This window comes from Crinia signifera, chromosome 6 (assembly GCF_055691185.1).
Source record: "Crinia signifera chromosome 6, ASM5569118v1, whole genome shotgun sequence".
NCBI classification, from domain to species: Eukaryota; Metazoa; Chordata; class Amphibia; order Anura; family Myobatrachidae; genus Crinia; species Crinia signifera.
The window spans coordinates 167,125,651-167,148,212 of record NC_139222.1 but is presented as its reverse complement, the minus strand read 5'-3'; the positions used below and the strand labels follow the sequence as shown (position 1 = coordinate 167,148,212).

At 41.7% G+C, this 22,562-nt stretch overlaps 1 protein-coding gene across 3 annotated transcripts in view; it reads left to right on the top strand.

Annotated features, from left to right (window-relative positions):
- The window catches only part of ITGB4 (integrin subunit beta 4), an 80,639-nt gene that overhangs the window by 41,417 nt on the left and 16,660 nt on the right, over positions 1 to 22,562 (top strand). For 2 of the 3 annotated variants that reach the window (XM_083147980.1, XM_083147981.1), the window contains exons 15-32: positions 317 to 415; positions 1,650 to 1,779; positions 1,913 to 2,035; positions 2,143 to 2,249; positions 2,545 to 2,578; positions 3,853 to 4,038; positions 4,147 to 4,250; positions 5,689 to 5,747; positions 5,832 to 5,855; positions 9,511 to 9,659; positions 9,743 to 9,922; positions 10,043 to 10,191; positions 11,472 to 11,679; positions 11,935 to 12,083; positions 13,892 to 14,072; positions 15,020 to 15,157; positions 17,161 to 17,343; positions 18,455 to 18,586. In XM_083147980.1, coding sequence (XP_083004106.1) covers positions 317 to 415; positions 1,650 to 1,779; positions 1,913 to 2,035; positions 2,143 to 2,249; positions 2,545 to 2,578; positions 3,853 to 4,038; positions 4,147 to 4,250; positions 5,689 to 5,747; positions 5,832 to 5,855; positions 9,511 to 9,659; positions 9,743 to 9,922; positions 10,043 to 10,191; positions 11,472 to 11,679; positions 11,935 to 12,083; positions 13,892 to 14,072; positions 15,020 to 15,157; positions 17,161 to 17,343; positions 18,455 to 18,586 — 2,335 coding nt within the window. Of the gene's footprint in view, positions 1 to 316; positions 416 to 1,649; positions 1,780 to 1,912; positions 2,036 to 2,142; positions 2,250 to 2,544; positions 2,579 to 3,852; positions 4,039 to 4,146; positions 4,251 to 5,688; positions 5,748 to 5,831; positions 5,856 to 9,510; positions 9,660 to 9,742; positions 9,923 to 10,042; positions 10,192 to 11,471; positions 11,680 to 11,934; positions 12,084 to 13,891; positions 14,073 to 15,019; positions 15,158 to 17,160; positions 17,344 to 18,454; positions 18,587 to 18,829; positions 19,025 to 22,562 lie in introns of all 3 variants that reach the window. The other variant, XM_083147982.1, reaches the window with a different exon arrangement.

Sequence of the window (22,562 nt, the reverse complement as noted above, 5' to 3'; positions counted from 1 at the left end):
TACTGCAGCCCAGCACACCGCAACATGTTCTTTGTTGAAAAGAGCTGCTGGGCCCAGGTAAATATTACTCCACCCCCTCTCTTGGCACCTTTGGAGGGGGTAAGGGTGTTTAGAGTGGGGAATAAAAATATAAAAATATAAAGAAAATGCATACTAGGCTAGGTCATTACATTACAGTAAACCAAAGTAAAATCTGAAAACTAAGTATCAAAATATTCTTATCATTGTTTTTATTTAGTACTAAAATGAATGATATAGGGGTAAACACATGTCATGTAAATATAAGTCTATTCTAATACCATCTTTCTATCTGCAGGGCTTGTGTAACAACCGAGGAAGGTGTGTGTGCGGACGCTGCCAGTGTGACTCCGAGTTCCAATTCACGGATGCCATGTGTGAATTTAGTAGTTCATTGGTATGTCTACTGCAGCCCCAAAGATCAGATTCATTGTGTGTTCCTCATGAAAAAATTCGGAATTCTACAGCAATCTACACAGGCAGCTCTCTAAGGGACGTCCCGGGACGTCCCGGAAACAAATTACCTGTTCATGAGCGACTTTGTTGACCGTGGCTTTTACAGCGTTGAAACATTCCTCTTCCTCCTAGCTCTGAAGGTCCGTTACCCTGACAGGATCACACTGATTCGTGGGAACCACGAGAGTCGCCAGATCACACAAGTCTATGGTTTCTATGATGAGTGTGACCCATTCACCGGGATGCGAATTTACAGACTCCTTTTGTCATCAGCTGACTCATTGGGTGAGATTTAATAGGATGAGAGATTCAGAAAGTGAGAGATTTTGTGAGAAATCTCCAGTTTTTTTAAAGCGGCAATCATTTACACAGCAAAATCAAACTGATTTTGGCATGTAAATGATTGCCGCTTTAAAAAAACCCTGGAGATTTCTCACAAAATCTCTCACTTTCTGAATCTCTCATCCTATTAAATCTCACCCATTTTCTCCACGGCCTTCGCAGCACTGACCGAGTCCTGGTTAACTCAGTGCTGCGAGTTGTGAATGATTTCCTCCTGTGTGTACTGCTGCATACGTGTTCGCAGCCGCGTACAAGGGTGGGGTGCGTGCATTATGTGGGGTGGCGTTTACCTGCTCTGGACACTTGCAGCCCGGCGAGGTCTCTGAATCAGGCCCTAAATGCCATATATATATATATATATATAAAAATATGTTTGATTCATTCATAAATTGTGGAAGCTAACGCAGTGGAAAATATCAATATTATATTCAAATAAAATAAATCATACACAAAAATAACACTGAAAATGGGAAAAATCTTAGCAATGTTGCAGTCTAGCTGTTGTCATTGTATAGTAAGGACTTTACATCCCTACATACAAGCACTATGAGGTGTACTCAGAGCATTTAGGGCATTGTGGGGTTTGTTTACTAAAATGGGAGTTTTATTAAAGATGTGATGTTGCTATGGGTGACCAATCAGATATTATGTTATAGAAGTTGCTAAATAAATAAGAAGTAGATTCAGATTGGTTGTCCCCATTATCAATGTACTTGTGAATATCTATAATGTGACCTTGTGGGAAACATAAGCAGACATCTAGCAATATGAATATTATATGTGTTTTATGGCTATATGACTAATATACTGTTCTGTTATCTGTGTGTGAGTAGCGCCTGCTGGGGGCATGCGAGGATGTAAGAACATGTGTACAGTGCCAGGCGTGGGGCACTGGAGAAAAGAAGGGCAAAAAATGTGAAGATTGCGAAATCAAGATAAAGATGGTGAATGAGCTCACAAAAGGTATAACCATATAATATCTGCCTCTTTGTAGCCCTGAGACTATGGAAACTGTTCTAGAATGCACCACACATGATAGGGATATTGTACGTCAGGCACAGTTGTAAATGTTTTCTTTCCTTCTTCCTGTTCCTAGTTGATGACAGGACGGAGCAATGCTCATTCCGTGATGAAGAGGATGACTGTACCTATCACTATACGGTAGAGGGAATAGGTACCATATTATCAAACTACACTGTGATGGTGCAGAAAAAAAAAGGTCAGAAACAATTCCCATTTCCCTATATACAGACCATCCTTTCCAGCGGACTTACCCCTCTCTGGCAGATACAAGCTCATAGCAGAAATTCCTCTTCTCTTCTACAGATTGCCCTCCGGGTGCTTTTCTCTGGCTCATTCCTCTACTCATATTCCTGATACTGCTCCTGGGCCTGTTACTTCTGCTGTGCTGGAAATACTGTGCCTGCTGCAAGGTAATAATGACAAACTGGACTTGTGACTGCAGACAGTGGTGGAGGGGTATTTATTCCAAGTTGCTGAAGTAGTGGGGAGGATGCCAGCAATGGACAGTATGATATGATGATGACGTACTGTATGTGTTTACGACTGTTAAGGTGCCCATATACATACCAATTACCCGGTACTTTTTGTGCAAAAATAGTACGTGTATGGGCACCTATAGATTTTAAAAGGCAGAGCAGAAAGGGGATAATTGTCCCTGTACCGCAGTATAGAACCTTATTTCTTTTTATTATATTTTGATTACAGGCATGTTTAGCCCTACTGCCCTGCTGTGGACAAGGTAAGGGGTAACCCCATCAACCAGACTACTTTATCTCTCTCCACTTTTTAACTGTCCAAGGCTTATCACATCTCCCTCATGCTACTTAATATAAGGTTTTATTATCCAAGACATATGTTACTAGTGTTCTGTCTAATTCTAAGTGGCCTATTCATTATGCTAGTGGCCCCAAATAACTACATTTTTAATTCAACTTGAGTGCCAGGATTATTCACCATTGCTCCAGCATGGAGACAGTTGATCTTAAAATCAGCTGTCCCCGCTAATCTGGTCACTGACACTTCAGTAGCAGGGAAACTTGGGACTGCTGATTCTGACCTTGGCACTGCCACTACGCATGCAGGATCTTGGGTTCATGCATGTGCAGCCTCCAGAGGAAGGAGGCGAGCAGTGTCAGAGGGATTTTCTTTGCGACCTGGACTCTTTCCAATAGGCAAGTAGTGGGTGTGCAGGGAAAATTGTCATCTGAAGATGGCGAATGTTCCTGCAGTCAATCTCTGAAAATGTAGTATCTGAACATGTAGTATTTTCAGAGTTTGATGAAGTTATGTCCCCATACTGGTGTATGGGGACAGCGGGCCACATCATATATCTCACTGACAGTTTATACCAAAGTAGGTGAAAATGTTCTCCTACTTTTGTATAAATTAAGTGATGATGAATAGACGATATAGGACGAGATGTACTAATCCATGAAAAGTGATCAAATGGAGAGTTATAAAACACCACCCAATCAGCTCCCAACTGTCATTTTTCAAACAGTCTGTAACATGGCAGCTAGGAGACGATTGTCTTGTTTGTTCACATTCTCCATGTTATCACTTTCCAACTTTAGTACATCTGGCCCATAGAGAGAACATTTGAGAATATCTGACCAGAATTATTACTGTCCCATATACATTTTGTATAATTAGTATTCCTAACTTGGACGTTATACCCCAGAATATGTAACATAAATTACTGACTCATGGGTACCTCAATAGCAGAATACACTTCTTCTTTGAATTGGACCCTAATACTGAACTACTGTATGTAAGACAGACTTGTGATGCCACCTTTGTCAAACACTACAACTTTCCGCACACTCAGTGTACGTGTACTATATTTTTCTAAACATATGTCCACAGAATGATGGGAACATGAACCAAAATCCATTTATCTGTTTATTTGTTCTAAGCCAGTTACCAGCGGCTCACCTGTAGATGTAACTGAAATGGATAGTTTGTTGCCTTACATATCTTATGCGCTTATGAGCACTCTGATCTTTTCTTTAGGACGCACAGTGGGATTTAAGGAAGACCACTACATGCTACGGCAAAGCCTGATGTCCTCCGATTACCTGAACACACCTCTTGCAAGAAATGGCAACTTGAAAGGCGGTGACACGGTTAGATGGAAGATCACAAACAATGTTCAACGCCCCCCTCCTTCACAAGGAGAATTGAACCCTAAGGAACTGGGTATGATCCAAAAATATTTTGGATAGGAACAGTATATGTCTGTGGTATAAGTAAGAATGGGAAGGAAAGCAAACAGTATCCTTTTATCTTCTCCCTCCTCTTCTTTAGTCTCATATGGTGTCTCACTGCGATTGGCTCGACTTTTTACGGAAAACCTGTCCAAGCCTCAAACAAGGGAATGTGACCAGCTGCGCCGAGAAGTTGAGGATACGGTGAGAAACAATGTTAATTATTTTAACACACACACTAAAACTTGACAGCTAACTTGATTTTATTATTGCTATTTCCTAAAGTTGCTATCCCAAGTATTGATACTGAAATATTGACTAGTTTTTGTCAGTATATATATATATATATATATATATATTCTGCTTCCAACGTTTTAAATCTTTTACTAGATTTTACGTCAGGGATAACGGGTTATCCCTGATAAAAAATCTAGTAGAAGATTTGAAACGTTGGAAGCAGAACACATTTGTGTCCAACTCTTATTAAATTCTTGGAGTGCCGCCTCACCATCCCCGTATATTTATATATATATATATATATATATATATATATATATAGTGTACGGAGTCAGCCCGGCACTCTCATCAAATACAACCAACTGCCGCTGGTGCCTTCCTGAGGGGATCTGTAGCTAACGACTCGAACAGAGGTGGCACTCGGCGGGCTTTGCAAAGAAATACTTTTTATTCACAGCAAACTGTGTATCTCCAACGTTTCGGAGCAAACGTGCTCCTTTTTCAAGGAGATACACAGTTTGCTGTGAATAAAAAGTATTTCTTTGCAAAGCCCGCCGAGTGCCACCTCTGTTCGAGTCGTTAGCTATATATATATATATATATATATATATATATTTCTCTTAATTCTATATATTTTATTTGCCTAATAATTGCAGCTCTGTGGTGGAGATATTAAAGCCTGTAACATGACAGTTATGAGCTGATTGGCTGGTACTTTATCTCTCTCCAAGGCTTTGAGCCTAATACAGACTTGATTGCAAAGCACATTTTTTTCTCAAATGGACAAAACCATGTGCACTGCAAGTGGGGCAAAGGTAACGTGCAGAGAGTTAGATTTGGGTGCGGTGTGTACAAACTGAAATCTAAATTGCAGTGTAAAAATAAAGCATCCAGTATTTACCCTGCATAGAAACAAAATAACTAATCCGCATATCTGTACATGTTACATTTGCCCCAACTGCAGTGCATATGGTCTTGCCTCTCTGAGAAAAAAAATCTGCTTTGCAATCAAGTTTGAATTATGCCCTTCGTACATAGACCCCCTAACCTGTGACATGGCAATTAGGAGCTGATTGTGTGGTACTTTTATATTTGTCCATTTTATCTCTTTCAAATGCATACTACATATGTCTTAAAGTACCAATCAACCAACTCCTGCCATGTTAGGACAGTTAGAAGCTGATTGGTTGGTAGTTTATTACCTCCACTTTATTGCGCTCTAAGGCTCAGTACATCTGCTCCTTAAGTGGAAACGAAATGTGTTGTGTTGTCTTGTTTTGAACGGCCCATATCATGTATGAAGTCTCTATAACATTATTGCATGCTAATGATCCACATCTATTATGGCTGCCAGGCCCCGTGGTCAGGGAATGGTGATTCTTACTACACAATTCTCTCCCCTTAGCTGAATGAGGTGTATAAAGTGATACCTGGAACTCACAAGGTGAAGCAGACAACCTTCAGGTAAGACTGTACTCTGTGTAGTAATAATATTTTCATATCACTTCACACATGAGATTAAAGGCACTCTTTTTTACTTCCATTTAGGCTGCAGTCCAATGCCGGCAAAAGGTATAGATAAATAAATATTATTTTGCTATTGTTTTTCTTGTCGTTCCATTCATACAAAGTATTAAACATACACTAAGGGTCATTTTTTAGGAGACAACTTGCATCTCTGTATGAGAAATTGTATGCATTTTTATGGAGCTGCACATACATGGGAATAATACAGTCCACACTCTAATTCGCCTATGCCATTGTTTAGTGCTGTGATTGGTGCTGTGATTGGTCAATAAAAGGAAACCTATAACTTTGGTATATATACTTTTATACATAATTATTGTCCCTTTGCTTGGAAAGACAAACAAAACTGCCTTTACTGCAAAAGCAATCTATTCACATTTTTTTTAATGGTTTATTTATATGTTTTTTGAATAAAGTCATTTTTATTGACAATAAAAATCACCACAGAGTAATGTATCACAACATGGATATAATACGAACAATCACTACAGACATATGAAAAGATTAGTGCAGTATGCATAATTCGGTACTGTTACTACTGTATAACAATGCAAAGAAACAATTAAAATATATACCAACAGCGGGTGCCGGACAATTTCCCGACAGTCAGAATCCCGACAGTCATTACCCCAACGTCGGGATCCCGACACTCAAAACCCTGACACTCGGGGTCCCGACAGCCACCGGCTATTCTCCCTCGTGGGGGTCCAGGTGGCGAGCGTAGCAAGCCACCGTGCCCACAGTGTGGCGAGCACAGCAAGCCCGCAAGGGGCTTTGTTGCGCTCGCCCCACTGTCTGAGTCCGGCCAGTCGGGCTAATGACTGTCAGGATCCTGACTGTCGGGACCATATACCACACCTACCAACAGCATGATATAATAATTATAATAATAATAATTGATGTCTGCACTCTGTTAATTCAATATAGCATAAGTAAATTTTAACATTTTAAAAACTTTAAACATAATGAAAGGAAGGGAAGGGAAGGAAAGATAAGAAGAAAACAAGGGTAATACACATACATTAAGTGACCTATATCACTAAATGCTTCAGTGGAGTGTTGAATGTTAGACAGTGGAAAAAACTTGTAGTAATTGGCTGTCATTCATCCATCATTACCCAGGGTGGCCGCCACTGACACATGAGTATCCATATCAATGTATGGGAAAGTGTGGCGAATCCAACCACTTAGCCCAGAGTTTCCCAAATTTAGGCAGAGAGCCACGAAACATATACACATATCATTCATGTTGCACAGGAGCATTTACCAATGCCTTTCACTCAGCCAGCGATGGGCCCGATTTAGCCATCCAGGAGCGGGCTATGCAAACTTTGGCTAACGAACATAGATTTATAACATACTTGTTATAAATATATATATTTATAACATTCCTGACCTCCCAATACACAAAATTTAGGAGTGAAACCCTGCTCGGAGATCCCGGGTACATAGAAACATAGAATTTGACGGCAGATAAGAACCACTTGGCCCATCTAGTCTGCCCCTTTTTTAAACATGTTACCTCAAACCATATTTGATCCTTATTTATTTGTAAGGATATCAATATGCTTATCCCAAGCATGTTTAAATTGTACTACTGTATTTGCCTCTACCACCTCTGATGGGAGGCTATTCCACTTATCTACTACTCTTTCTGTGAAGTAATTCTTCCTCAAATTTCCCCTGAATTTTCCTCCCTCTAGTTTCAGTGCATGCCCTCGTGTTCTGCTGCTCCTCTTCCTGTGAAGAATGTCTCCCATCTGTACCTTGTTAAAACCCTTGATATATTTGAAAGTTTCTATCATGTCCCCCCTTTACCTTCTCTGCTCTAAAGTATACATATTAAGATCTTTTAGTCTTTCCTGGTACGTTTTGTGATGTAGACCAGTGGTTCCCAACCCTGGTCCTCAAGTACCCCCAACAGTGCATGTTTTGCAGGTCTCCACACAGAATCACAGGTGAGATAATTAGCTCCACCTGTGGATCTTTTCAAATGTGCCTGAATAATGAGTGCACCTGCCAGGTGACCTGGAAAACGTGCACTGTTGTGGGTACTTGAGGACCAGGGTTGGGAACCACTGATGTAGGCCATGCACCATTTTAGTTGCCCTTCTTTGTACAGCCTCTAATGTATTTATATCCTTCTGGAGATATGGCCTCCAGAACTGAACACAATACTCTAGATGAGGTCGTACCAATGATCTATACAGTGGTATTATTACTTCTTTCTACTGCTGACACCTCTCCCTATGCATCTGACTTGTCTTCTTCATTGCTTTGTTACATTGCCTACCTGCCTTTAAGTCCCCTGAAATAGTGACACCTAGATCCCTCTCCTCAGTAGTTTCTATTATAGTGCCATTTATACTAGATTTAGTCTATGGATTTTTGCAATCCAAGTGCATGATTTAGCATTTTTTGGCATGAAACTGTAGTTGCCATGCTCATGATGACCATTCCTCTAATCTACCTAGATCATTAATCATTTGTTTTATTGCTGCTCTAATGGAATTAACCTGCACCCAAAAGGAGGAAACCAAAGTGCAGTCCCAAATGAGATGCCAGAAACCCCCCTGTTCAGGGCAGGTAGAGGTAAAGTGACCTCCGAATTTGGCCAATTTAACAGGGGTCAAATACATCCTATGCAAGATAAATAATTGGATCTGCTGGCATCTCATGGAGACCATGGCAATAGTTTACTTATATTTGAACGAATAGAGGATTAGAAAATCACAGGCATTCAGATGAGCACAGGCAGATAATGTGAATAGAAACGTGCATCTGGAAAGTGCAACAGTGTCAGCAATATCAAAAACAACACTATCAACATCAAGTAGACCTATATAGGGGAACAGTTGCATAGCACAAAATATTATTAACAACAATTAACACAAAAGTGCAGAAGTTAACAGTTAGAAGAGAAGTACTGTAGGTAAATAAACAGAAAGAGAAACAGAAGGAAGAAGAGAGAGGTGGGTGTTGCTCCACCCACTCTAGCACATGGTTCGATCGCGGTCCAATCTTGAGACATCCCTGGTCCTCTAGTTTCTGCCTACCAGCCCGCATGGTATTTAAACAATAAAATCCTTCTTAATACCTTGTTTAAAACACAAAGAGTTAAAACATTACTTTAAATCAAATAGGACTCAGTCTATATCCTCCATGCTCCTGTGGGATGCGTGAATTCCTAATTAGAGCATCCACACGCTACTAAATCTAGGGCAAATGCATCAAGGAGCTATCAGAGCAATTACAGCCTCTTTTGTTGAAGCACAAACATTACGGTTCTCCTTTGGATTTGTCCACCATGTCTTTGGTCAAAGGGGACCATGCTTCTGACAGCTAAGGCCAAGACAAGTCTAAAAAGGCTTAATCATGAGAAGGGAGATAAAGTACACAGACTATTGGCCTCACATTTTAAGGTTGACAATATATTTGCTAAATTTGACCTCAAATATGAATATTTTCCATGCCTGTAATCTCATTTTACTATATTGAACTTGATTTTTCTCCTACTGAAAATATGTCCCAACCCCCAAATCCACACACCAGTATAAAGTCATCTGTAAAAATCTGCAATCTACAGGTATGTGTTGCAGTCCTGTAAAATCAGACACAAGGGCCAGGCCCCATGGTACTGTTGGGTCTTATAACTTTGTCTCTTGTAAGTGACTTTGACCTATAACAAAATTGTCTTCAGACAGGATCACACAATTACAGACACAGTATTAATGGCTCCACGGGAGGCTGAACCTGAAATTGTAAAAGTCACAGAGAAGCATGTCACACAAGAGGCATTCCAAGACATGAAGGTCACCCCTGGATACTACACAGTGATATCCGACCGAGGTGAGAGCTGAAGCTCTCTGACAGTAGCCTAAACTTTGTTATTACGCTTCCCCATCTCTGTAACCACTCTGTGTCTGTTACAGATGCCCATGGGCTGGTGGAGTTCCAGGAAGGCGTGGAACTAGTGGATGTCCGTGTTCCCCTCTTCATCAGACCAGAGGACGATGATGAAAAGCAGCTGCTAGTGGAAGCTCTAGATGTTCCTACAGGAACTGCCAGTCTGGGCCGAAGAAATGTAAACATTACCATCATCAAAGAGCAAGGTGAGAGTAGTGACACTAGCAATTTTACTAGCAATAGTAACATTTAGCAATGATATATTGTTGTTAATATTAATATTAATAATACAAATAATAATCTTCATGACATATAATCTATTGCAGCTAAAAGTATTGTGACCTTTGTGAAGCCAGCATACACATACAGCCACCTGGACCAAATAGCCCGTGTTCCACTGTCACGTGAGATTCTGCAAAGTGGCAAGTCCCAGGTCACCTACCGATCAAAGGACCTGACTGCTCGTGAGGGCAAGGTGGGTACAGCGCTACAGAAGAACTATATGTCTATTTGTGTGTGAATCTGTGATTAGATTACTTTGGTGCATATTGTTGAGATGATGCAGAAAAAGTTACCTTAGGATCTTTTGTGATCCTGAGATTCAATGGAAGCCTTCAAACTTTTTTCTAAGATATATATGCGTATAATTAGTATGTGTAGGAGTCTGATGTGGTTGCTACCTCTGATTTTGCATCGCTAATTCTGAAGCATAAGCTGCTAACATGTGGCAACCAGTGGCGGCTCCTGCTATAGGGCTGCAGCCCCTCCAGTCAAAATCATAACACCAGAGACACAGACAGACAGCACCAGAGCTCCGGTGCTTCCCCCCCACCTCCGGAGCTCTGGTGCCGTTGCCTCCTATCACCAGGCTCCATGAAGCAGCAGGACAGACACAGCAACAACCCAACCCTGTGGGGAGGAGTTCAGCATGTAGTAGATTATTGGAAGCTTCAACTGCTCATCATACACAGAGCTGGAAACTACTCCCCCTCTTGGGCTGCCAGTACATGGAGCAATGACAGCAATAACTTCCAACAGGAAGCCATTCTGTGCAAATCGCCAGAGCTACAGTACTTCTATGGGCTGCTGTCTGTGCAGCCCAAAAGCAATTCCTCTGCAGTGAGCATGCCCAGACTTCAGTGAGTCACTCAGTGTGATGCAGCTGAAGGAAGGAATGCATTGCACCAGAGAGGTGCATGGAAGTTTATTTTATTTTAATAATATGTGTGTGTAGATCTTTATTAAGAGTATCATTTTGTGTATTTTAATTAATATTAAAGTTATTAAAAGTGCATATTTTGCTCTGTATCTGTGTTTGTGTGCATATGAGTACATCATTTATTTACAGTAAATGCACACAAACACTTGTACAGCACAAATCAAACTAATAACCTGCAAATAATTAATGACAGTTTGCAATGAGCAGTACCCAGGAAACTGCAGCCACCCTTAAGTCTAAAGGCAGGAGCCGCCACTGGTGGCAACAGATATGCAATGGTTTTTCACATAAATATGACAGCATACTGATTTTTTTCAGTAAAGAGAGCATTCATTTAAGTATTGTAATTATGGGATAATGCAGTTCAACAATTAAAAATATTTTTGTCAATTTACATTTCCACTGCTGAGCGGAAATAGACAACTTCTGTTCCATTAGATATTTGTACTATCCCTGTGATTGTCCCATTTGGCTGTGATTGTTTTAGAACTTCCGTATAATCTTTTATTTTTTTCTACTTTTTTTTTCTGTTTTAGGATTATGCATTCTCAGAGGGTGAGGTCACATTCCAAGCAGATGAAACTCAGTCAGAAATTTTGGTCCCTCTACTCAGCCGATCAGAAGTGGACACATTGCTGGGTAACAGACAGGTCAAACAATTTCTATTGGAGCTGAGCAACCCAAAGTATGGTGGCAAAATTGGCAAGTACCCACAGTGTACCATCACCATTGATGACAGCGCAGGTGAGATATTCTGAAACTGAAACCATTATTCTATTGAAAAACTAAAATACTTTACCATCAGTGTTATTCATTATGGGAGTACAAATAGGCAATGACTAATTGCAATCAACCAGTCACAAATTAGCTTTACTCAATTTACATGTAATATACAGTGATAGTAGATGCTTAATTTGCTCTGGGTCATTGAACTTCTGCTCTTTTGTTAGTGTAGTTAATTTTTTAATACATTGTCCCTTTTCTGATTTTACCCTACAGAAAATGTGCAGAAGCCGGTACCAGTACAGCCTGTACAGTCACACCGTGGGAAGATAGGTTCCCCTGCGAACCTCAATGCCCAGGCTGTTAGTGCTAGGAAAATCCGAGCAAACTGGGAGCCTCCATCAGAAAAAATCACTGGGTACAAAGTAAGCAAATCTGTCATCCTTAGTGGACCGGTATTTGTATAATAAGCCTACATTGGTAGAGCTGCATTAACAACCTTGAATTAATATTTTTTTAATGATGTATTCCTTAGGTCTAAAACTCGGTCCTCAGGACCCCAAACAGTTCATGTTTTCCAGGAAAATTACAAGTGAAGCAATTAGCTCCATCTGGGTCAGTGAATAATGAATGCTTCTGTGCACCTGCTAGGTGACCTGGAAAACATGAACTGCAATATTACAATAAAAATGTGTAATATATTATGCCAGAAAAACACTTCCACAGGAATAAGCAAAAGATGAATGAACTGGGCTTGATCCATCCAGTCTTATAAGTAGAAATATGAGCCATTATGCAAGGGAGTAATACGGGATGCAGTTTAGATCCTGACCGCCGAAATCCCGACACTTTCAGTAATACAATCTAGTTTATCCCCCAAAAACGTATGGAGAAACCAGGGACACAATGGCAAGGGGTGAGAAGGGAGCCTCACGATTGTACCATGTGGTAGTTAATAATGTAAAATTAGTTTAATATAATATTACAATAAATCAATGCAAAAAGAATGAATACAAGTCAACATATATGGTATATGTAACACAGTCCGAGGTGCAGGATGCCGCCCATCACTGACTTTTTTTAAAGCAGCAATCATATATTGTACAAGTCATAGTTTTGCATTGTAAACGATGACCTGTGTTTGGCCAGCATCCTACCCCGGCGGCAAACTGGAAATGTATTACATCTTAATGATTATATTAGAAATGAGATGTTACCACTGACTGATAATCTTCACAATACAATCCTGTGTATGCGGAGAAACTACAGATTGTAGGATCTGTGAGCATTTTCTAATCGTTCAGATATTGATAAAGATGACAGTACCACAATGCAAATTTACCTGCAAATGATACCGATAGCTTTTGGCTCAGCAGAAGAACTTGCTCGTGTCATTCAAGGTCATCTGCTGACTACGTTCCACCTAGGTGGAATACGGTCAGCATGTTGATGATCCCAATGTCAGCATTCATAAAGGTGACCATTACAACATTGGCACTGAATGGCCAACAGCTAACATGCTGAGATCTGCAAAATGTCAATATGTTCACAATGTCAGCATCACAATTGTCCACAAGTGAAATGCTAACATTTTACAAAATTCCAGCGTTAGGCTTAGCATTAGTTTAAGGGCTTTGGTTAGGATAAGGCTTAGCATTAATGTAATAACTGCCGGGACAGCAGCACTGCTGATTGGTAACATTAATAGCATTTCAGCAGCTCCTCTGTGTCAACTTGCTCCACATTATATCCATGGTGACATGGTGAATGTCAACATTCTAAACACCAAACACCACTTAGACTATTACATTTGGTAACAATGGACTGCGCACTATGCAGTCTTGAATTGGGCAATGCAAGATATACACAATGTAACCATCTATATTTACGTACATGTTCCATAGCCTCTGTTGAAATCCCCACCCCAATGTCTATGACATTGTAGGCGAAGGAGGAAGGCATTCTAGAATCTTAACAATAGATAGATTCAGTTAAAGGTTTTTGTTTTTTTTTATTCTATAACGGTCACCTAAGGCAGCTGTTTTTGTCACAATGTTTTGGTGATAAATCAGGGCATTTTATATAAAAATTGCAAGTTTCTTACAAAAAGTTTCTATTGTGATAGTTAAAAATGATCCTTCTCAAGAATATGGACTTTGATTGCAGATTGTTTGAAAATATCCTTGTTTGTTACTTTATTAATGATCTGTAATTGGAAATAATCCTGCAATAGGTTCGGTACTGGATTCAAGGAGATTCTGAGTCAGATGCCACTGTAGTAGACACCAAGGTGACTTCAGCAGAACTGGTCAACCTATATCCATTCTGTGACTATGATATGCGAGTGTGTGCCTACAACAACCAAGAGGAGGGCTCTTATACAGACATAGTGACATGCCAGACCCTTGAAGATGGTGAGGATGCTAAAAATTAGCTTTTTTCAACACTAGCTCATGTTTCTAAAAGTCCATGATGTGCTCCCTAGTACATCAGCGCTCATTGCTGCCCGGTGCAAAATGAGTGGCTTTCAAGCTGAAAGCTGCGCAAACTAGTAAACAGAACGGCTTATAGCTCAAACTCGCCCCAGAGTGTATGGGCCTTAACTTCCACATTCCAAAAATATACAGGTAGGTAAATTGGCTCCCAACAAAATTAACCCTAGAATGTCTGTGTGTGTGTATGTACATGTGGTAGGGAATATAGATTGTAAGCTCCACTGGGGCAGGGACTGATGTGAATGTTCAAATATTCTATGTAAAGCTCTGCGGAATATGTGTGCGCTATAGAAATAACTGGTAAAAAATAAATGTATTGTACATGCTGGAACCACAGCTATTACATGGGATTTAGGGCGGGATGTATTAAAATACATCGCCGCCCCACCGCAGCGATGCTAGCGCATATTTATTAACATATGTGCGGTGACAGAGGCCCCAGGCGATACCTGTGATGTATTGTGCGGGGGTGTCTCGCCGGTGCCTCCGCCTCCGCCTCCCCCTGCAGCAGGATGGACGTCCGGGTGCATTGCTAGGGGGAGGAGGAGTTTACCGTCCGGGTCCAGGTGGACCTCGAGGAAGGTAAGCCAAGGGGAGGGGGGTCAGCATCTACGGCGGAGGCGGTGGGTTGCGGTGGGTGGCGTTAGAAGCCCATAGACCTGGCGGCCGGGTATTGGTACATTTGAAAATGCTGTAAAACCCTCCGAAAACGGGGGTTTTACAGCATTTTTCCCTTAGTACATCTCGCCCTTAGTGACCGGAGGTCAACTCTCATAATATATACCATTGTGAAATGATCTGTAATGTATTACATAGTAGTATAGTGGCATAGTAGTAAGTAGTCTCTCCATTTGTCTGTGTTACAGTCCCAAGTGAACCAGGCCGCCTGGCTTTCAATGTAATTTCAAGCACAGTTACACAGTTGAGCTGGGCAGAACCCGCTGAGACCAATGGCAATATTATAGCATATGAAGTCAACTATGGAATGGTCAATGAGGAAAACCGTAAGTATAAACCCAATTATTTGTATCTACCTTCTGTCATCTTTTCCACCTTGTGTAATACAGCTGGCTAGATAACTTTGCACTTCAGTTGATACCAGCATTTATATTATCACCTATAATGTTCTTAAAAGCAGGGCTGCCAAGAGTTGAGTGGGTCCTGGCACTAGGGCAAGGATAAGAGGTGATATCCAAATAGAGAGGTGTGGCCACGCCCCCTCCAAAATGTTTATTTTTTTAAAACAATATGTGCACTACAGCAGCATTACATGCGGGATATGGTCATTTGGTCTACAGCATGATGGTCGACAATCATTAGGTCGACATGGGTCTAGGTCAACATGGGTCAAGGTCGACGTGGGTCTAGGTTGACAGGTCATTAGGTCGACAGTCAAAAGGTCGACATGGGGTTTTCAAGTTTTTTGAGCCGACATGTGCTGACAGGCGGTATTTCATGCCCTACCATCCACTAGGGCGTGGTGGGAGATTAAAATAGTGTGCCCGAAACATTGCGTCCAAAGCGAGCGATGCGGTGCAATTGAAACTGTGTCTGTGTCGACATTAGTGTAAAAAAACTGTGAAAACCCCTATGTCAACCTTTTTACTGTCGGCCTAGACACTGTTGAACTAATGCTTGTGTCAACCTAATGACCTGTCGACCTAGACCCATGTCAACCTAGTGGTGTCGACCTAAAGCTTGTCAACCAACATGCTGTAGACCAAATGATCCCAACCCGTACAACGCTACAAAATATGTTATTTGTCTATCAGAAGCATCCCAGGCCCCTCCATAAAGCCCAGGGCCAGGTTATCAGTACCCTCCACCCCCGCCTCCTTTCTCCTTGCCCATGCTTAGAAGGTGGAAATCAATCCAATCTAGTTAGGCAATTCTCTACTATTCCTTCACTTAAAACTAAGTATATCCTGGTTTACTTATTCAAAGGAAAAATGTCTCCAGGTATTTTGCACTTTGACCATTGAGGTGTCCTCCCTTAGATCCCGGATCCACTGCCGGTTAGTACGTCTAAAAACGAGGGGCACTCCCTAGTGCAAATATCGTTTCAAGTAATTTATTGGCTGAATAGTGTGAGAGAGAAAATAAGCAAAGAAGGGAGCCTAATAACAAACCAATGAGCTTTCAAGTTGTTCATATGTGTTTGGGAAGATAAGGCATTTGGTTTAAGCATAAACTTCTGTGTGCTTAGGGAATGTGATGTAGGAATTTGATGGGAGCAGGCATCTAGATGGAGCTTCAGATGTTAGCAGGTGGAGTGCTGTGGTGGCGACGGGAGTTATGCTGGCCACACATCAGACCAACTTTCCTCCAACCATCCAACTAGTTGGTTGGTTGGACTGAAAATCTGGTACTGTATGGGGGCAAATGCCAATAAGCAATTTTGCTCACAAACTCAGGAGAATGGACAAAAACAGACAGTGAAATAGTTTAAATCAAATAGATCCAACTACAGTACATTGCCTGAGTGACAGTTGTTGTCCATTTTCCGATTTAGGAAACAAATGACTTAATTACAAAATACATTTGCTCATTTCCAGTACCAGGTTTTTATTCCATCCAACCAACTAGTTGGATGGTTGGAGGAAAGTTGGTCTGATGTGTGGCCAGCATTACCAAGGAGGAGTTAACAGTTGCAAGCTTGTGTTTTGGAAATAGAGAAGTAAGTGCAGGAAATAAAATGCTCCTGTTGAGAAGGCAGATAAGCAATATAGTATTTGAAGCTAGGATTTAATTGTAATAGCTAGGGTCAACAGGCAACTCAATCTACAGTTTTGGAATGTCAGAGGTTTTAAGAATTAACCAAACACCTTATAAGGACCTAATAAATGTTTTACCTGCTCGTGTTCACCTTAATGTGTAAAGCCCATTAAAAAGGTGCAAATATGGCAGTGTAGTTAGGTTATCCATTATTAAAACACAATTCCAGGGTAACTTAACCTTTTAGTAGATGGACTCATCCTTTGTGTTAATGTCTTTGTTTTTCTGGCAGAACCTATTGGACCTATGAAGAAAGTCCTACTCAATGGTCCGAAGAAACGAATGGTTCTTATTGAGAATTTACGAGCATCCCAGCCGTACCGGTATACTGTGAAAGCTAGTAATGGAGCAGGGTGGGGACCAGAGAGAGAAGCCACCATGAACCTGGCCACCCAGCCAGCCCGTCCAATGTCCAGTAAGTACCCGCCAAAAGCATATGCAATGATATAGAATACACGATGACAAACTGATTAAAACTCCAAGGATGTGGGGGGTTATTCTGGTTTACACACTCCCCTGCCTGTACTCGCAGGGGAGCGATTTTTGGGGATTAAGCATAGTTATGTTTGCGCGTGTGCAGCCGCTGTGTGCAAGCGTCCATGACGAACAGATTATTTGCCGGGCGCTTACACACAGTGCGGGCAGCGGGCGTGGGGCAGCAGGCCGTGGGATTCACTCATGGGAACGCCCATCGTTTCATGGCCATTCCCATGAAAACGCTGGGCATTCTCATGGTAATTCCCCGATGACACGGGTGTGGGAGGCAGATGTCAGTTGCCCGCCCGCTTGCCACGCAGGGTGCCTGCAGATCTGAGACACCACAGAGGTGTCAGATCTGCGAGCACTTGCAAAATCATTCGATGGTCTCTGACCATCGAATGATTTTGTCCCCGCACGCAAGGTTGCGAATGGCTATTTATTGATAACATCCACTCACAGCTGTGCAGGGGATTGCGGCGTGTGAGGTGGAGCATGCAGCTATGCAGGCAGCCGCGGTGTCTGGTGGACTCTCAAGGCTGCAAAATTCGCAGCCCTGCGAGTCAAACATAATAACCTCCATTGTCCGGTATTAGTATCATTAACAAACTGAGGCTTACCACAAAATACATTATATCACATAATATTGGTAATGAATTGGCTGTGGTATACTAGGTCAACATTCATAACGTTGACATGAGAATGCCAACATACAGCCCATCAACATTGATCATGTCAACATTCATTATGTGACTGAAATGTCGACTTGATAGAAGAAGACAAACTGTCCGGTTGGTCTAACGGTGTCTTACCTGGTCCCAGTTTCAGTGAGTTTTAGATCAACATTTGCAGAATGTCAGGATTTCATATGCCGACATTGTGAACATGTTGACTATGACAACATTGTGGTGTTGAGATTATGATTGTCAACATTTGGAATGTTGACCTTGTGGCTGCATCCCAATATGCTGTATCCTGTCTTTTAAGATGAAGAAATTTGTATTTGTTATCAGTTTCTCTTAATTGCCGCTGCTGTTGGTTGCTTGTAGTTCCTATTATTCCGGATGTCCCTATTATTGATGCCGAGGGAGGAGAAGACTATGACAGCTATCTCATGTACAGCTCAGATGTCATGAGATCTCCAGTGGGCAGCAAGAGGCCTAGTGTTTCTGACGAATCTGGTAAGAAGCTTCCCATAACACCCTCCCTTGTTACACCTAGCATAGCGGGAAGGCGTACACAGTCCAGACGTGTCTACTGCTGATACTGTGTCAGAGTACTAGCTACTTACATATTGCAGGCTCGGTCTGCTGGCTGTTAGCACCACACTGCCCCCCACCACCTTATGCTGCAAACTCGCATTTCCCACCCCACCCTTCTTACCCAATATGTGCCCCCATCTAAGACGCCCCTGTTACTTGAAGGCAAGCGCTGGAAATTCGTTCCACTCCTGGGGTCAGAAATGGATCTGCGTCAAGTGTCATGGAAACTTCCTGTAGAACTCATCCCACGATTGTCCATCAGCAGCACGATGTCCACAGACACTGAAAGCCTCCAGGACAATACAGACAATTCCAGCTCTCTTATGAGGAGGGGGACCATTCGTGCAACTCCAGAAGGTGACAACAAGGCAATGGGGGAGGGTCCATTAATGTATGTTTTCCTCCCTCCCATCAAACCCCTCCCCCATCAGTGTAAAGTGCTAACAGCCTGCAGTTGCATGATTGTCCTTTCAGCACTCTTCTGCACGTTTGATTGGTGGTGCATCAGTCACTTGGTATAAGGGCTATCAATTCAACCCCTGTAATAATAAGACTTACAGTACCTGGCAATACTCTTTGAGTGGACATTTACCAGTTGTGCATGGGTCTGCTTTTTATTTCAAGTGCCATGAAGCAACAGGCAATAGGCTTGTATACACCCTAGTGAGAAACACTGTAGTAATATATAATAAAGAGGCAGTCTGCCTAGGATCCACCAGAGGGAGTCAGAAACCACCATATCCATATAAATCTGGCAAAATGTCAGTAACCTTTTTGTCATGTATAAAGTTCCCAATATAGCTTCCTCTTTTCTATTTGAAATATTCAATGCACAAGTTTCTTATAATTCAGATCTTGGGCCAGATGAACTAAGCTTCAAAAGTGATAAAATGGAGAGTGATAAACAGCCAACCAATCAGCTCCTGCCTGACATTTTTCAAACACAATCTGTGACATGGCAGGAAGGAGCTGATTGGCTGGCTGTTTATCACTCTCCAATTTATCACTTTTTAAGCTTAGTGCATCTGGCCCCTTATCCTAGATCAGGGGTAGCCAACTCCAGTTCTTGAGGGCTACCAACAGTTAACGTTTTCCAAGTCTCCGCACAGAATCACAAGTGAAGTAATTCTCTCCACTTGTGGATCTTTTAAAATGTGTTAGTCAGTCACTGTGTACCTGTGAGGTGAGCTGGAAAATGTGAACTGCTGGTATCTCTCGAGGACTGGAGTTGGCTACCCCTGTACTAAATTAACAGAATACGTGGATCATCAGCTTTATTTTTTTTGATATATACACAATAGGCATGGGTTGAATTTAAGTTTCTGGTTCCTGTTTTGTTTTTTGTTATTGTTACTTTTCTTTCCAAAATTGTGGGAGAGCTAATCATGCAGAATGAGGAAAAAAATGTCATTCATTTATTTCCGAGGAAGTGACTGGGATTTAAAATCATTGTAATATGTCATGTACTGAACCTAAACTGTCATAATTCACATTTTAAATGTAATTTACACATGCATAACGTTTTTATTAACATAATGGAGGTTATTGCTGTAGTTGGCTTTCTCCTATAATAGTGTTTACTATTACAGACATGATTTATAAATGAGAATAAAAACCGCTATTATTATATGCAATACATTACATATTATGATGATCCCTTTGATATGAAAGTATCATATTAAAAATCCAGACCATTGTGAACTAGCTGCATGTATGGTACCAGTCTTAGCCTCCATCCTGTCAATTCTTCTACCTTCCTCTGCTTACCTCTGCAAGAGGTAGGTGTTTCTGTCCTGTGTGGGTGTATGTAGAGGTGGGTTATTAATTATTAGTGTAAGTTTAACTATGTCATCCTTATATTTTACATACCATATATTTACAACACTAAGGCACTGCGACCACAGACGGGGAAGTCGGGAGGGGCAGAGCGTGCAGGCAGGAAGCTGCTGTGCTGCATGGTTATCAATTTACTACAGGGGCTGCAGCTAAGTAGCGGCATTGTGGGAGGGTGAACCAGTTCTGCAACCTCAGTGCATATATTTGCTATAGCCAGGTCAGGCACACTGGCACTACCCTGCCGTTCAGTGGGGTTACATTTTTGTAGCCAGGGATTTCATATTCATTGCCAGTAGTTTTTTGCTTGTTACCAGTGGGTTACATGCTCGTTGCCAGAGAGTTACGTGCCCATTGCCAGGAGCAAAATTATTTATATTATTACACATTCACCGTCTGCGGCACTCCAGCAAATGTATATGTATGATATGTACTGTTGTTACGTGTTCATTCTGAAGGCATCCGTCGTGTAACCTGCTATTACTGAGTGCCGGCTTTTGGATATATATATATATATATATATATATATTATACACACACACACACACACACACACACACACACACACACACACACACACACACACACAAAATCTGTAACTTCAATGTAGCAATATATGCTACCCAGTAGGACCTCTTGCATCTATCCATCTGTCAGTAGAACCTCTACCATCTGTCTCCTCCAAGGCAGTGGCCATTTTTGGAGGGACGTTTCAGCAGATCCCATATGGATGGCCAGACCCATGGGAATCTGCAGAGACCATGTTTCTAATTGTATTTAGATAAAATAGCATCCTGTAAATGTGGACACAGCTTTAAACAAAAAATGAAATCCAGTATTTTGTTTCAAACCACTAGAATGTACATACTGGAGTGTATATGGCACATGTCCCAGTATGTGCCTAAGATCCCTTTGCCATAACCCTACATTCCCAATCACATGATGCAGACACAACTGGATCATGTCCACAGACTTTGCTTCCCAGAGCATTCAGCAGTCTCTAATCCTACTGACCACATATAACATTGAAAACTGGGTATTCTAACACAAATGCAGTGGCGCACGCAGGGGGTTTTCTGAGTACCAAGAAACCCCTCCCAGGAATCTAAGGGACCTAGACTACAAGCTGATGGTCCATCGGCCCAGGGGAACCGGAGATATCTGACTTCAAATTAGTGGACCCCATCCCAGTTAATTGCCCTTCCCAGTCAGATATTTCAGGTTCTGTCTGACTTAGAGGGTATATTCCAAAAGCTGGGACTCTTCCCCTTTGATGGACACTAGTAGCTTGTCTCTACTATGCCCAGAACAAGAGATATCAGCCTTCCAGCAGCTGGTTACTGCTCCAGCTCCACACACCTGTCATGTTATTTTATATACCCGTTGGCGGATTGCTCTGCCTCCTGAACTCTGATCCCCTAGTCCCCAATACCATTTGGTAGGTGGTATTCTCTAGTTTTTAATTCCATTAAAAGCTAAGAAATCTAGTTCCGGGAACTGGAGATATCTGCAGTCAAGCAAGCTGTCCTCCCACCAGAAAATTATAAATAATAAGCCCACTCCACTATACACCCCTCCTTTGCGTATTAAACATCCTCTACCACCCTGGAAGTTGTATCAGGACCCCTTCATTCAGCCCATTGCCCCTTCTCCCACACCATCTTCCACCATCTGTGCAGTAAAGGGGTAATTAGTGGAAATTACTGATCCAGGCCCTACATGCTGAGCAGTTGATATAATACCCCCACCACCCGCGGGACATCAAAGCTTCCGCTCATAGCACCCCCCCACCCCTACCGCTGGAGGATAGGTAGGGGCCCCAATACATTGCTATGTGTATATTATTAATATTATTTATATACATTTGGTCTATCTATAATACTTTAACTGACCCGGCGTATACTGGGTCACCTAAGTGTCCATCTCCGTGCTTTGCTCCGCCCCTCTCTGGAAACCCCCTTCTGAAAATCCTGCGTTTGCCCCTGGAAATGTAGTCACTCATTGTACAATAGAGTAAGAAGACAAAAAAGTTTATTCTAATTAGCCCTGCACATACACATTA